The sequence below is a fragment of the Dasypus novemcinctus genome, chromosome 1, assembly GCF_030445035.2.
Source record: "Dasypus novemcinctus isolate mDasNov1 chromosome 1, mDasNov1.1.hap2, whole genome shotgun sequence".
In the NCBI taxonomy this organism is placed as follows: domain Eukaryota; kingdom Metazoa; phylum Chordata; class Mammalia; order Cingulata; family Dasypodidae; genus Dasypus; species Dasypus novemcinctus.
In genome coordinates this window covers 14,938,402-14,956,060 of record NC_080673.1, presented here as the reverse complement: position 1 = coordinate 14,956,060, position 17,659 = coordinate 14,938,402, and the positions used below count along the sequence as shown (strand labels likewise).

General features: G+C 33.8%; 1 protein-coding gene across 2 annotated transcripts in view; it reads right to left on the bottom strand.

Annotated features, from left to right (window-relative positions):
• Window positions 1–680: 680 nt before the first annotated feature.
• GLRA3 (glycine receptor alpha 3) overlaps window positions 681–17,659 on the bottom strand; it is a 261,833-nt gene continuing 244,854 nt past the window's right edge. For both annotated transcript variants that reach the window (XM_004458668.5, XM_012525220.3), the window contains one exon: window positions 681–7,128. In XM_004458668.5, the coding sequence (XP_004458725.3) occupies window positions 6,850–7,128 (279 nt within the window). In that variant the 3' untranslated portion in view covers window positions 681–6,849. The remainder of the gene's footprint in view (window positions 7,129–17,659) is intronic.

Below are 17,659 nucleotides of genomic sequence, written 5' to 3'. Positions count from 1 at the left end.
CCGGCTGGCAAGTCTGCCTGAGTACTTTCATAAAGCAGCTCATTGTTAGATAAAGAGCATCTACTCAGGTAACTTGAAAAGCAAACCCATGGAGCCAAACATAAGGTCACATCGAGATGAACTATCTAAATATGTATAGTGTACTATGGTTTAGGAACTGTGGGCTCATTCTGATTTAAAATTCCCAGGGATTGCAATTAACAATGTAAGTTGTACAAAATTACCGAAAAAAAAAAAAAGGAATTAAAAAAAAAATCAGTTTATCAAGGAAGAAAGCAAATGAGAAAAGTGATGTTGCGAGTTGCGTGAATGCTTTTCCACATGTTGAACTCTGTGACATAGTGTTCATCAAATTTTTTTCCTGTGTACCCTGTCTCAATAGTACTTGATGTCTTAAGTTCCTCCTTATGAATGTGTAAAATCATTTTTCTATTTATTTAGACTTTTTTTTCTCATTCTATCGTCAGTAGAAAACTTCCATTCTTTTTGTACTTTTCCTACAATGGAATGTATATATTAAACCTTCCCTGAATGGTGTATCTACTGGCTTTGTAATCCTAGATGTAATAAATTCCCCAAGGACAGAAATGTAATATGTCCTTTGTCAGAAAAACAACATGATGCTTTGATAAAGTTAGTCTTTATAGAAATAGGACCAAAGAGCCAAAAAGGTATTCATATTCTGGAAAAGACTTAATTAATTTTATTTTTATTATCAAAATAGCTACAGTTACATGATAAATACCATATACCATTCATGGGTTAACAACTCTGATTAGAAAGTTTGTTAGCTGTAGAATTGAATTAAAGATAATATAATGAAAAATGAGTTGATAAAATTGTGCATAAATTTTTAAATATAATTTCAGTATAATTTCCTGACAAAATATAACATCATCTGAACACAAGACTCAGGAAGACATTTTAAAAATCTATATGAAAATAATGAACACCATAAAATAGCAATATTTTTTTTCTGGTAATCTTTTGAACGTCTTGGCTCACTAATATTAAAGTCATCATAGAGCATGATAAGATGGTACATTGAAAATATATGGCACGTTTTCTTTTCATTATGTTTTCCATAGCACATTATATATTATCCACAGGTAGTCAGGGTACTTCATGCTCTATTCCAGTATTATCATTTATTGTCCATTAAATACAAATTAAGGAACTCATAGAAATGAAAGTGAAGGAGTGCAAAAGTATTCGATCATGTTTGAACACAACATTATATACCAATCCTTTTCTGGTCTGTACCCTACAGATCCCAACAAATAGGTTGGATAATGTTTGTTTAAATTGGGTTACCTGAAACATTTTTGCTAAAACCATCTCAGAGAAAAGCTGTGTTAAAATAAAATAACTTAATTTATTATATTTTTTATTAATATTTACTCTAGAAATTTGTACTTTGGTTAACAGTTTTTAAAATTCATATTACTATGTAGAGTTTTATATAATTTTTCATATAATGAAATAAATTTTTAAATATTTACTTTAAAATTATTGCTAAATTTCAGGAAGATATTTACAGTTACTGCAAATAATTTAATAGAAATTTTCATCAGTTTCTTTTTATGTAGGCAACTGGTTTGATATTTCATTATATTATAAACATGGAAACATCTCATCATAGTTTAACACTAAAGTGCACATATGAATGGCTTAAATAAGAATAAAATTAGTGATAATGGGTTGAAAAGGAGTATCCATATTGCCTAAAGCCAGGCAGTAGATATGAGAAAATATGTGATTGGCTGTCTTTTGGGAATGGAATAAACTTATTTGGTATTTGATGAAGTAAAAGTCATGTCATGATGAAGATTAGTTTTTTATCATATAGAATTTTACCGCAATGGAAGAAGCCATGCTAGAAGAATGAGCTCCGATTGCTCTAAGGGTTCTAGAAGAATGTAATAATTATGGACTAGGAATAGAGTATGAGCATTCTAACACTGGGAGGGAAGCTGAACTGAAATACTTCAAAAGTTTAATTTCAATTCTAGAAATATAAATGAGAGACAGTTAAACTGGATGGTCTGAAGAAAAAAATTACAAAATTTTTAAAAATGTTAAAGCAAAATATATTTTTAAAAATGTACATGTGTGTTCACATCCGTTGTCCTTACTTTTCACTCATGGAACTTTGTTGATAATCCAGAAGTTTTTGTCTTGCTCCAAACATACTCAATTTAGCACTTAGATCAGTGTTAGGCACACAGAAGGTGCTGAATGAAAATGTGCTTAATCAATAATTGAATCATAATCTTCAACATTGACAACCAAAGGCACACATATATATATACACACATGGTATAAAACCAGGGTTTAAACCACTATTTTAAAAATCACTCTTTAAAATTCTTCACTTATTTTGCTTGTGTGTGAACAACACAAGCACTGAGAATATTGCCTGCTAAGACACTATGAAATCATCTGATGTAACTAGTTTCATGGAATAACTATTTGTCAAGTATGTAGTCAGTTTCCAAAGACAGTCCAAATGCTAAGATTTGGATAAATGATTTGATCCAGATAGTTTTGTTCATGTGATTTTGAGGCAAAACATGTTTTCCTTTTAAGAGATGGGCAAATCAAATGACTGTACTCTTCATGTTTTCCCCCAGGAATCACTCCAGGGAGACCTCATTTGCACCTTCAATTTGAAAAAAAATAATCTAATTGAAAACATAAATATATGTCCACTTGTGTGTGTGTGTGTGTGTGTGTGTGGAAAGGAGAGATGAAGGCAGAATTTAAGATGGAACATTTAGAAGAAAGAATGAGTAAGGAAATCCTAGCTAATAGCTAGGGACTTGTATATTTTTTTGCCAGATTTCTGGGAAAAGATTCTCCTGAAAATATTTCATACTCTAGTTATTTTCAAATTCTAAGAAATTATATTTTACACATGGCTTGGCCAGCATCTTTGTTACGGAAGAATATGCAATATTTTATTTCTTTATTTTTTGAAATAATTGTAATAGCAGCTGTCTCTCTGTGTAAGTTCACTTTTTAATATCATTAAGTTTTTCAAGATGAGTGGGGGTTGGGGTAAAAATTTCAACTTAATCATAGTGAATGCTGCTTGTTCAGTCCTGAAATTTTGATGTAACAATGAGAATAAAATGTGATTGCTATCTTTTACCACTGTGTAGTGCTTGAACAAGAAAATAAAAACCAATGTATCTGCTGAGGACAAGTCTTAGAAAGGAGTCAAAGCACAGTGGGAACTATGGGTATTTTATCTGCTTTCAATCACAAGGGAACTTGTATGTTCATATATACTGTGTCTTCTAGAATATCGAATTAAAAATATCCAATTGTTTTATAACCACAAGCTATTATTCTCCTTATCAATTTTAACATCCTTTTAAAAGGTCAAATTGACTGAGTTAATAAATTTTAGAGTCTAGAATAAAAACCCAGGATGTCTAAATTTTTTCCTTATATTTCAAGTGGTAAATGTGTAGTTTCCATGAGATGGAGAGTGTGGTGGTGTGCTTAGTTACAGGTAAGTATTCAGTGATCATTGAGATGGACAGGCCTATTTTTGCAGTGCTATGAATGGCACTGTGGACCCAAATATAATATGCACTAAGGACTTAGGAAAGTATTATATGGAACAAGACTTAGTCATCATTATATCAAAATTTCAGTCTTTTCCACAGTTCTGATCTTCATGGTCATATGTTTGTATTGCCCATTATTCAGTAGGTTTGGCTAAAGAAATTGGTCTCATCAAAATTATTTGAAAAACTGCCCTAGAAAGTTCCTTAATTTTACTCTGGTAGATTAGTCAATTTTGGGTCCAATTTTAATATATCAAAACTGTCAGTTAAAAAATTGCGCAGTTTTTGCAACTACATTCTTCTCTGAATTGCATAGGAAGTGAACAACTGAAAATGCAAAATAAATTTATTGTGTGTTAGAGTTGCTTGTGCTAGAGGTTTCAAAACCTCGGTCTAGAGGCCAAGATAGGCAATGCAATGATCTAGTTACAAAATTGAATACCCAAATTTACAAGCAAGATGTACAGCTATTATAACTGTGCTTAATAAGTCAGTGTCATTCAAAAGACAAGCTTACAACTGCAAAACCGCAAAAAATATTCTCTAAGACAATTCCTGACTGATCCTCTCAGTGAATAAAACTAATTATTATATTTATAGATGATAGTCTTAATAATTATATTTGCCTTGGATCCACTGTTAAAATAAAACATTCTTGTGTTAGAAGCCATATTTAATTTTTATATGCTTGTCAAACCCATCATTTTATAGACTTTGCCTTGCAAAGACTGGACATAACTATGCTGCATGCATGGAATGGCATGCTTTTCTTTACTAGTTCAGCATCAACTAGATAAGAAATACAGATTGTATATGCTGTTAAATTTTGTGAGTTTATGTAATTATCTAGGTTTCAAAGTATATGGATTCTATTTTGGAGTAGGTGATGTTATAACCTCAAAGATTACTAATAATAAGACTAAGGACTGTGGCCTATTTTCCTTCTCAGAGTTGCATTCTTAGGATGGTCTAAGTTGTTGTTAGGGGACGATTGGGAATTACTGGGTTGCCAGTTTCTTACTTTCAATATTAAAAGTATTTTTTTTTTCAGTTTTTAATATTGGCAAATCCCTTATTTTCTCAAATCCGTTTCATGGACTATGGAATGCATATTTAGGAAAGGTTAGCTGCCAATTTTATACTCAATTCTCCCTAGTTACTTGCAGGCTGAGTTACACCGTGTTATTAAAAGACAACTATATTTTTAAAAAATGGGCTTAAAGATATTCAGAAAAGGGACTGTGTAGGATAGAAGGTATGTCTATCTTTCTCTAAAATTGTAACCTCTTAAGTTTCACAGAGCGTTAAAGTAGTTAGCTTGCTCTCCACATGTTTGCTCATTTTTTTCACATGCTTGTTGCAAAAATTTCCATTTTCTCCCATAAGATCCTGGGGATTAATAAACCCACTGTAGGCATTCATGTTTTAGGAATATATACATTTTCAAACAATGATGCCCTAAGATTAAGTTTGTAATGTGATTTATACACACCAGATGAAGGAGCATATGTTTGTCTGGAATGGTATTTGACTTTTGGACACACAGGCCTCAAAACAGTCTATAGTAACAGCCTCTTTCAGTTATGGCATTTATAAGCATGATGATAGTTTTCCTTATAGTGTTTGGTCTTAAATTACTTACAAATTTGTAAGTAAGGAGAATTTGGTCTTTTTTGTAGAAAAACTGCTGAACATATACTTTAAAGTTTTGTTTTTTAAGCTATAATGTTGACTTTTTTTTTTTAAATAGTGGTTTCTGCTTTCAGTTTGAGAGTTGTTGAAGGTCAGGATTTAGTCAATCTAGTTCAAGGACTGGCTTAATTTTCCCTCTTAAATCTAAGCTAATTGTTTTCTTAAAGTTTAAACTTTTTTCTCCAACTTATTTGGACTGCTGAATCAGTGAATAACTGAATAATTAAAACTTATCTAAAGGGTATTCTAGAGTTTTCTTAAATGCAGCATTTATGGTCAAAATAATTCAGAATGCTAGAAAACAAAAGTACTAATAATCTGGTTTGAGTAAAGGAAGGATCATACATTTGCACTTAATTATACAGGGAGAAATCAGTTGATGACCCACTGCAGTTGAAATAATCCCATGGAGCTATTGATATTTGAAGTAAAAAATTCATTTAAAATTATTCACATCCAGTGAATGACTTTTATATTGAAATCATTAACTCATAAATATAAAAAAATCCTCACTTATAGAAATTACTTATTTATATAATTTAGAATTAAAATTCTTTCTCCTTACATTTGGAGTTAGGTGTTGAAACCATATACTTTGATGGGAAAATTGTTCTTTTAAAAAAAACTTTCATGAATTCATTTTAGTTTTCACTGAATTCATCATCAAATTATAAATCCCTTTGAATTTAAATCCCATTTGAACTAAATTATATAACTTTGTTTCAATTATATCTTAAAAGTTTAAACATAATCACAATTAAACTGCTCTTACAAATCTAAAAATTCAAGGATGTTGGCTTGAATTTTCAGTATTGGTCAATAATTTAAAATACACAATTATACACTTACTTTAAAACAATAATGTATTTTTCAATATTTCTATCTTCATTCACAGATACATATAAAGTTTAAGAAAAGTAGATTTTATATATAACATGATCTTTTCAGGTATTTGTTTTGAATTTTCACAGAACAGATTGTCTTAGTATTCTAAACAATTAAAGATTTTCTAATCATTTAATCTGAAATTTTTATTAGTACATAAATTGGCTCTTTAGTGTTTGTATATACAATCCCCCATTAATACTGAGTGAGTTTTCCATTTTGAAACTACTGCATAAGAAAATATTTTTAACCTCAATCTATTCATTTTTATCTTCACTTTTTCCCTCTTCTTTCCATAAGGTTTAGTGTGAAAATTTTGCTTTCGTAAGATTTAATACCATAGAATTAAAAATAAGGAATTCTAAAGTAGTTTTTATGTCTGCTATTATGTGACATTATATAACATACAAACACATTGACAGGAAAGCCTCTGCTTATAAGATTTACAGTGAAAAACCGATCTTAATACAAAATAGAATCTCCATATATATGTATTTTGTATCCATGGAAAGACTCTTAATCGAGTTCATGACTTTCCATAGCAAATCGAAATACAACCCTTTTCCATAAGCCATTTTAATACAACAATCATCATTTGTACACTACGCGTGCTTATGCACACACACACACGCGTGTCAGTGGCAAAAAAACTCTCTTCTAAATTGGCCATTTGCACTTGCATCCTCCCAGACTCTTAATCTTGTTGCTGATGTATATCCTCATGCCTAAGAATTTTATAGATAACCCAGTAGAAAATATTAAAAACCAAAAAGGCTAATGGGAAGCACGCTCGGGAGATGGTATCAATCTTCTTGGCCCGGTCAATAAAGATCTTTCTCATTTCATCTGGACTTTTTGGCATTACCTGGACCGGATAGTTTGGGCCCTTTGGGGTCACACCATGTTTTGCTTGCAGACATGGCCCCATTCCGTAAGTTGTGAAGGTGAATCGACTTTCCCTTACCTCATCATCCTGCCACAAGAAAAATGTTAAGAAAGTGCTTTAGTAATGGAATACAGCATGTAACAGGCATTTCAGTATAAGAGCTTAAACTTTATTATGATAAATTTATACATTAATACAGTGAAAAAGTAATTAAAGCATATAAAGGTGTGTTGCTTTATTTCCCATTGAAGTGTTACTCATTTTCTTGCTGCATTGTATAGATGTGTCCTTTAATATACACTAAATTATCAAAAGATTTATTTTAAGGGAAAAATAAACATTTTGGTATCATCTACATATTGCTAGAACATAATGAGAGCAAGAAAATGCATCTATTGAGCTATTGTGTTATATATGCTCATATACCTGTTTTATTTGTCTAAATGGGTAAATATGTAACACCAAAGGGGAAAATACCAGGATTATTGACTGAATTTTCTTTCTCATAAAGACAAACTTTTAAATCCTTTTTTCCTACAATTTAAGTCCCTTCCCTGAAGAATACAGTCTAACACTGTTTAATGAAAATACTGTTTTTCATTATCCTCAGGTTATACTACTCTGTTTTACCCTAAACCTTTCTGGAAGATGTATAAAATGTTCACATAATCTAGGCTTTTATATAATAACTTTTCAGGTGCATTGGTTTAGTTGAAATTATGAACGAATTTTGACAGAAGTTTATTTCATATTTTAAAATACATTTTAATATGTCTTAAAAATATACAAATTAAATGTATTCTTATATGCCTCTAAAAGGTATTGTGAATTTTCTTGTAAGTGTGGCAAATCAAAGAGAATTTTCCAGGTATATAAATGAAAAGAAAACCAAATTTAAAGGAAAATTACTTAACATATGATAAATGAGATGTGCTAATGAAATTCATTAATGAATAATTTAATTTAATTTAATGAGTGTATATAGAATGTATCAGTATATGGCTACCAGTTAATTAAATAGACTTCTTGTTACTAAAGTTGAGAGTTTTAATGATGACAATTATGGCATCTTATAAATTTGTTATATCTCTCCCTCTATGATAGTAATGCTTGATAGTAATATATAAGGCCAAAATGATTAATTGGCTCAAACTCTTGAAAAATGATTTTGGGCCTGTGGAAGTAGTTGCTCAATGAACAGTGTATTATATAATATGAAAGTGAAAAATGGAAACCATAATGGATTCTAATAATAAGACAATTAAAGTTGATGCAGTGATGTATAAAATAGTTTTTAAAAATTATGAAAGGTAATTCCACCTGAAAAACAAACCATGAAATTACTGGGAAGTATCACAACTGAAGAATGTATAATCAATTGAATATTGAGGAAACAAGTCTGAAATAAAAGCCAGTTATCCAAATTACATGTAAATACTACTGTAATCTTGCAAGAATTAGAAATTGATTCTCCAGTGTTCTTTAATATGCATGCTCATTTACATTGGGTTTTCATGGAAATTTTAAGGCTAATTTATTCCTTGTTTGGAATTTCTCTAAATATGTCTTGAAAAAAAAGTGGATAAAGTAGGGATTAAACGGTTCCCACATAAGTATTGAGATAGTCTTTAGTTTAGTAAACCATGCTGGTGTTTGCATCCCAGAAGAAAAATGTAGATTCCCTGGGTAATTTGTTTGCAAACCAGCTGAATGTTGAAGCATGAAATATCCTTTCAAACCACCTCAACCATGCATTTTAAATAATCCATCTTAAAATAGGACAAAAGATAACTTCTCAATGAGCATTTATGATTTTGATGCTGCTATTAGTTCATCCAATTGGGAGATTAATTACCTAAAAGCCCAAATTTCTGGAATTCTAACTGATGCTTTATTCAAGCATAATCCATTGACTAAATTTCTAATCATTTGTGTCTGGAGAACTTATTATTTAAAAACCTTTAGAGAACCCAGCTGTTTATCTCAAAATAGGTAAGACACAGTTAAGCTTTAACAATACTAAGAAAACGCCTGTATTTTTCTCAATTATATTTTTCCATATAACTGACTGTGAGGAAAGAGTTATCATTAGGCCTGGATTGTTGTAGTCCAGCTGAAAATGACCTCTGATTCCTACAGTGTCATTTCCTTAGAAACAGTAGAGATGCACTAAATGAGAATGTGATATCTGCCTTAATTACTGTGAAGGACGGTACCTGCTTTGCTAACTCTGTGTTGACATGCAGACCTTAAACCTACATGACTAGTATGCAAGTTTGGTGGAAATAAAGGCTGTGGCTTCTCTGTGTCAAAGTGATCATATACACTTGATTTTTGTCTATGGTATCTCACTTAGTGAACCTGGTGTGTTAGATAAGTGGGATAGGGTACAAAAGAAGCTGTACTCTTGAGTAGGTACTTCATCTCTCCGTAAGATGAAGGGCCTCTGCTTGATGGATCTTCTTTCTCATCTTTTCTCATAAACTAAGTATATGCAATATGAGGTTAAACCTCTTTGTGTCTGAAAGGTCAGATTGCCAACTGCAATCTCAGTGGTGAAGACAGAAGCGGACCTGGCTTTCAGACCCTTGACTCAGTATGGCCAAATGTCTGAGAAGGAGTCCTGATGAGAACCTGATGATTGGGTGCCTGCATCCCCAAGGTTTGAGGTGGCAAAAGACCTGCATCCAACACCTGGGGATAAATCTCACTAGTGGAATATGGATGACACAGATCTATCCTCTGTTGAATTGGATGGCCTGTGAGATGCACGGAAACAGGGTAATTAACTGAAGGGAGCATGTCTCAGGATAGAATTTCTTGTTTCCTGTGAATTCCTGTGAATTAATTATCCTTGTGAAACGGAAACCAACTTAGGAGAAAATGAAACCAGGATGCGTGAAGCAAGCAGTTCTGTGGCCTGTGCTCAAGATACCCATTCTGCAGGAGAAAAGCCCAGTTGGGATTAACATTGCATTAATACTGAAGTAACCCTGCTGCAACCCCACGCAAGTGACACTGAACTACTGACGATACTGCAGTTCTTCTATACAATAGAAATATAATGAGATTGCAAACAAGAGATACTGTGTTAAATTTTACACTAGCCACAATTTAGTGAATTAAAAGAAACAAGTGAAATTAGCTTTAATAATATATTTTGTTTACTTCAATATGTCCAAAATATTATTCCAACATTTATTCAATGTACAAATTATTGAACTTTTTTTTAATTTTTTATTTCCTACTAAGTCTTTGAAACCTGGATGTATTCTACATTTACTACACATCTCAATCCAGACTACCCACAGTTCTAGTGTTCAAAAACCACATGTAGTTAGGAACCACCATATCAGCAAAGAAATTATCGTGTAAATGAGCTGGGTCACTTCCCTGAGAAGTACTGGCAGATGTCTGGGCAGTCCATGTTTCCCTAGATTTTTAGGTTAGTCGACTAGGGAGTTATTTTTGAATGCTGGGGCAAGAAAAGGAATACTACCCCCCTTCCCCAATGTGCTGCAGTGTTGCCATTCAAGAATTACTAGCAAGGGTATTAATGTCAGTGGCCATTTAGAATGGAGGAGGCTGGGGTGGTGTATATCTACATTGAGAAGGCAAACTCCCTGGTTTTCTTACTGCTGTGAAATATAACATCCCTTTAGAGGAAGCAGGTATGTTAAGGACAGGAGCAAACCTGGATAGTCATATATTAATCAGAGAGATTCTTCCCCAACAATAACCTCTGACCCAAACTTGGGTAGACACTGTAGTTAACGGAATCCCCCAGGCATGGGTTTCCCAGATGATCCTTCTTCTGGGGTGAGTGGGAAAGCATATAAGATTCATGGGTTCATAGATTTACTCTTGCAACTGCCATGTTGGATTTCATGTTGGATGAAAATATGGGCTATTTGGGAGCAAAATCTTGATCAGAGGTGAATCCAGTACCTTTCTGTATGTTGCTGTTAAGAAAAGGAATGTACTGGGTAAATGAACAGAATTTCTATGCAACATTTCCTGGCACCTTATTGACAGCAGGAAGAAAGAAGTCTGTTCCAGCTCCAGCAGCTGCCTCTTATAAAGAATAACGTTAGATCTGCTTCTTTTATTCCCTCTAGGATGAAGTTAAATCCAATGATGGCAATGGGGAATGGAAACCAATGGTGCAGAACGGGTTACTGAAATTGCTCCATCAGTTAAGGCAACTGAAACTAAAGAGGATTGACCTGAAAGCCAGGCTCTCCTTGCCCAATTCTGAGTGCCATTCCAAGGCAATATTTGGTTAAAGTTGAATGGCCTGGAGGTGGGGAAGACAGCTTTTAAGTATTACCGGGTACCAGGACATAGTGTTTGGCCCTATCTTCTGGGGATGAGAAGGCAATGTTAAGAGCAAAATGGAAACTGATGTAGGAAATGGGATGTAGAGTGGGCCTGGTGATGTTTTGGTAGAAGGTATCATGATCATAGTAAAACTGCAGTTAGGAAAATTAGAGAGTAAGATAAAGCCAGTAGGTCATATCGCCCTTGGAAATGATGTGATGAATAAATGGAAGGTATTGCCATTTCTGTCTTGAGCATGATCTCGGGCCATTTCTGTCTTGAGTATGATCCTTTCTTGGCCTGGTTTTAATGGGATATGCTAAAATGGGAGTCCTCGAAATTGCCTGAACTCTTCTCTATAATAAATTTTAAACAGTACAGGAATCCAAGAAGAAAATGGGAGCTCTCAGATCTGATTAAAGAAATGGTGGATGCAGGGGTGGAGTCCTCATTCATTTTTTTCCAGAATAGTCCTGTCTAGCCTGTGATAAAACTGATCTGCAGGCTGGCTGCTGAGTACTGCAGGTTCAATAAAGAACTGGACATGGTGAAAACTATTCAAGAGCTTCAGAAGGCCACAGGGAATGGATATGCTTCAATAGAGTTGACTAATGCTTTCTTTTTAATCTCAATCGAATAATAAGTCACAGTCTGACATGCCTTCATGTGAGATGGACCCAAATATAACTTTCCTGTTCTTCCCTAAGGGGAACAAGAATTTTCCAGCATACTCACAATATTGTAAGAAAATATTTGCCCACACCATTGTCAAAAGTAAGTTATTTGATGAGAAGTGATAGTTTTCACCTCAGAGAAGAGAGTCGGGAGGGTTGGAACCTGTAATGGCACACATGGCTAGGTAAGGGTGGCTAATTAATGCAGCTAAGATTTTGGGTTCCACTCCGTTAGACCAGTTTTCAGAATAATCTGGGCTGACTCCACTAGAGGCAATTCACAAACAATAAAGGACAAAGTGTGTAGTGCTTCTGGACCCCACTATGAGCAAAGCAGCTTGTAGGACTGTTTGAAATCTGGTGAATACATTTGGAACTCCTATTGACATCACTGTGTAAAGTGATTGGAAAACAGAGCAAATTTGAAAGGGGAACCAAGGCACACTGTAAGAGACCTGAGGCAGGCAATGTCTCAAGCTGCCTCTCTGGGGCCTTATAATTCATCAATGATTGTGGAGGCATCTGCAACTACAACACATGTATACTGGCGTTTCTGGAGGAAGTGCAATAGTGGCATTCTAAGGCAGCTACTAGGATTCTGGACTGGAAAGCTCCTTCATTCTGTGAGCAGGTACTGGCATTCTCTTGAGCTGTAGTAGAAATAGCAACCCCAATCTAAAGAATCTGAAGGACATCAGACTATAGTTCGGCCTGAGATAGCTATCATGACATGAGTTATTTCAAAAAAGGCATTCTAGTCATGAGCAGTTGTATAACAAATTTCCATGATAAAATGAAAATAGTCAACTCAGGAACAAGCGAAAGGCCATAACTCTGGGGAGTGCATCATATCCATGAGGAAGTAGCTTTTCTGATTCTGGACCAATAATGGAATTTCCTCTTCAGTTATCCAGAGTGATAAGAACTTCATAGCTTTCTTCCCACTGAAGCAAAGAGGCCACCTAGGTTCACCAATGGAAATTCCCATAGGGAAAGTCAGGATCCCAACCATACATGGCACGATTCTCTAAGTAGCATTAATAACCCTAGTTGAAGAACATAGAGGTAAGTCGAGACAAAAGCTGACTTGAGAATAGTACATATGGAAATATCAAAAGAACTTGTCTTCAAGTTCTTGTCTTCAAAGCAATGTCTAGATATACAAGACTCCTGGACCCTAGACAATGGTGTTAAGAGAATTAGGTTTTGACAAATGGGTAATTAAGAACATCCCAGGATGGGGAATGCAATTCCTTATAGAAATTCCCAGGGAGAATTAAATTGGGTCACGAAATGCCCACCAAGTTGCCAGCTCAGAGAGGGATCAAAGTTTCAGGCAGATGCCTTGTACTACTCATGGAAGCAGCCATAGTGATGGCTAGGCCTTGCAGTGGGCAGAAGTGTGACATATTTTTTCTCTGTCACCCAGTGAAGCCATTGATGTAGCAAGAACTATTGCAGCAACAGGAGAAACCCTGGCCTAAATATTGCTTTGGGGTGAATTTCCCAAGGGCAAGGCCTGACACACAGCTGGATCTTTGCCCATAGCTCCAGGAGAATTCAAGTGGGTTTTGGCAGAAATAGACAGGCACCCCATTGTCAAGAGAGTTACAAGCACCAGTTAGGTGGCCCTTGCCCAGGCCTCACCTACCCCCACCTCCATCTTTTGAGAAGTAATGAGCACACACTAAGAGGGCATCCTCCAGTCTTCTGCTGTCCCCATCTCCATTTCTACTGTGTGCCATTCCCAAGCTGAGGGAGATACTGAGTTGAATGAAAAGGTCCAGCCAGACCTAAAACCCAGAAACCAGGAATAAACAGCCCCAAATACTTATCAAAATAGGAATTCTCAGTGGCAGGGCCCCATCCCTCAAGGTGGATAAGAACCACACTCAAACATCATTGATTGGTCTCTCTTCTTGGTGTGAAGTGGGGTTTGTAAAGCTGCCATCTACCGACCTCTACCTGAGCAGTTCTGGCAACTTGTTCCACATCCATCTTGGGCGATGTTTACACTATAGAAGCCATGGCTACAGATGCTATTAAAGTTTCAGAACAAGTAATTTTTATTATTAGTTTGTTGCCCTGGAGTAATTGGACCATGAGCCACTGTTACAATAGAGGGGTTTTGCTACAGGACTGCTAGGATTCCTGGCAAACCTGAGTTCTGTAATCAAGATAGTGTTTTAAACATGTTCCATGAAGCAGCACAAATATTAAGTGTGTCCCATGAGATAGGGTACACAGTTATCTCAAAGCTCTTTCAGAAACAGGATCTCAGCTCTGTGGGAAACCATGAACAGACTACTCAACAGGGCCCATATCTGCTTTCAGGCAGAGGATGGGAGAGAGGAAGATTCCTTAGAGGTCAAAAAGATCAAGTGATCTTTTTAAAGATGGGACTGACCTCTTGGGATTTCTTTTAGTTTTTAAAGGCTGCACTTAAATAATAATTTTAAGTATGCTTGAAGTTTTCATTAATATTAGATTACTAAATTAGAAGATGCATTGAATTATTTTATAACTAAACTAATTTCTCTGTTTTGAAGACCTCAAAATAAAATTAACTTGTGTTTATGTGTGTTTAGTTGTATAGTGATATTCCAATTAGTAGTAAAATATCTCTTTGAGTTAATTAACTTTTCTGGAAATTTCTAATGGACTGAATGCCCCCTCACACCCCCCAAAAAACCCAAAGAATTAAAGCAAATGCCTAAAACTTTTGACTCAGAGACTTTATGCTACATGTTAACCAATATTTGAAGTTCATAAAATTCAGGCATTTTACAACTCAAAATATAGGTAATAAAGGTTAAATAGAATCAAATAACAATGGGCTAAAGAAAAAAATGTGATGATTTAAGAAGTAAAACTAAGGAAGTAGCTTAATTTACCTACAAGTATATCCTCTTTATATGCTCCAACACATAAGAAGGGTAATATACAATGAAGAATGTAAAAGCCATTTATTTACTGTGCAAATCTTTTTACCAGAAGACCTGTTCATACTATGATCAAAAATGAGAAAAATGTTTCAGTAATTAAGCATCAATGCGATATTGTGAAACATTCTAAGTGCCTTTTTTAGAGACTTATGCTAAAGACTGATTTATAGAAAAGGCATATTTAATTAGAAATATTAGAGCAAGATTAAAAAATACAAGGGTAAAGATAGTTATTCAATTGAATTGTTTCATCTCTGTTATCGAACATAAATATTAAAATCCTACATATGAGGTAGAATTGATTTCTTAGCCTCTTCTTGGTTCTCAAAAATGACACCCCAAAATTCTTACTTGTGTGTGGAAGTAATGAAGCTATGAAAATTGCCGTGACAAAACACTAAGTACCTAACACAACATGAAGTGATGATTATGTGAATTGCTGTGAGAAATAACAGCATCGAGTACATTATTTTCTTCCTTATGTTTCTCCCTTAGTAGCTACCTTTGGGGTATACAACCAAGATGTTAAATAAATTATTCCAGAGGTCTTTTTGTTTGTTTGTTTAAATAATTTTTCTGTAACTCTTAATTGCCAAATGGGAAAGTGATAGAGAAAGGAAAAGTGAATTACCATTAATTTCCAAATGCATGATTTCAAATTGGGTGGATTTATTTAAAAACTTGCTGATAAACATAACAATGGCTTATTTTCATTGGGACAAATCAACATCATTTAGAAAAGTCTGAGGCGAGATGAAAGATATGAAGAATTGTTTTGCTAAAAAAAAATAAGCCTATAACAAAACTACTCAATTCCATTCATCAGTATGTATTTCTATTCTGAGGCTTGAAAGGAAGAAATTATAGATGAGGTTAAAAATTGCTTCATGGTTGCAAGTCGATTGTTAAGATAATGAATTTTGAAATCTAGCTCCCAGGCAGACCTTGCATTTATTATAGATGACAACTAAATTAGCTCTGAATTAGCCAAGTTTATGCTTGGCGTATTGAAGTTAGATTCAGAAATGCTTTGGAGATTATTGAATGGCAAAAGTAAGCTTAAAAAGATGAATGTTTTAGATGAAAACTTTTGACAATGTAATACAAATATTTTAGGGCATAGATGAGAAATCAATGGAATAATTTATTGTAAATATCAATTCATCTATTTCTAGAATAATATACTAAATTATTTCAGTGCAACTCATAATTATGGAGTGGTATAAGATAATATTACAATAGATGACTTATGTGACAAGCAGTATTTCCATTATATTTATTATCTTTGAGAGGAAAGTCATCACAATGGATATAAATTTAGATTTATATAGTTAATGAATATTAATTTTCTGCACAGTATTTCAGAAATATCTTTGCTTGAGATAAACTCTAAATATTTGTTTTTAGGGAATAATTAAATTCTTACAATTTTTTTTAACCTGAGAGGATGAAATTTCAACTACTTCATATCACAGCATTCAAATAGAATTTTGTTTGAATATAAATAATTAAGAACCTACTTTTCTTCGGGTATGTGTGAAAGAAATTCTTAGGAAATATTTTATCTATCTTACACTCTAGAAATACAGCATAAACCGATCTAGAATGGAAGGCTTATTAAATAATATAGTGTAAATAATGCCACATTTTCCAGCTATGGAGTATCAACCTTTCTACCAAAATAGTATACTTGTATTTTGTCCTAAGACTATAGGGTGAACAAAATGTACAGAGCAGAAAAATCAATTGTTTTTTTGTCTTTAAAAGTTACCTTCAGTTAATTTTGAAGACAGCATACAGATATGTAATTAAATAAAAATAATTATAAGCTTGTGTACAGATAGTCAAATGCAGTCAGTGGGATCTTTATTAAAAAAAAGATAACCATTGTGTCTAGCAAAATATAAACTTGGTTATGATTTCTTAAATCTGAAACTAATAGTTCATTCCTATTTTATATATGGAGACAAATAATATACAGTAATAGGAAATCAGAGATTTGAGAAGGCTGTGAGAATGTGCTTTCTCTCAGCAACTCATGAAAAAGAAGCTATATGAAATACAGTAATCCTATTTTATCCATATCTCTCAATAAATACCACATACTCAGAAATATATTTGGCATGTCTTATAACCGCATAGATGTAAACTAATGATATCATACATGGGAATAGCAACTTCTTACCAAAATACTTTTATACCATGCATACACCCACACATAACAGCACTGGGGCTAAGCATCCACAACATGGTGCAGTAGAGAATCAGCACACAGCAGGCTATGACAGTGTGGGGTGGGGAAATCTAGATTCAAAGGCAAACTTGTATGCTTCCACAAAAACATACCTTATAAATGGAGGCAACATCGTATGAAAGATTGTATACAATACCCAAGCCAATGATGAGCCAAGTTAAAATTTTTTCTAGGAATAATATTTACATTAGCGTGAGGTCCCTATTTTAACAAACTTTCTGTAATGAGGCAATTTTATTTACCTTGGCAATTCTGTTAAGTTAGAGCACTGAAGAAAAATCATGTAAATTAATATTCATGGGAAAAAAATGGGCTTAGGATCAACATTTAGACTCATTTTGATTTTTTTGACTTAATTTATATTTCTCACTTCTAAGAAAAATGCACAGTTTTTAAAAAATAATGAACTCTGTCATCTCAGTGGC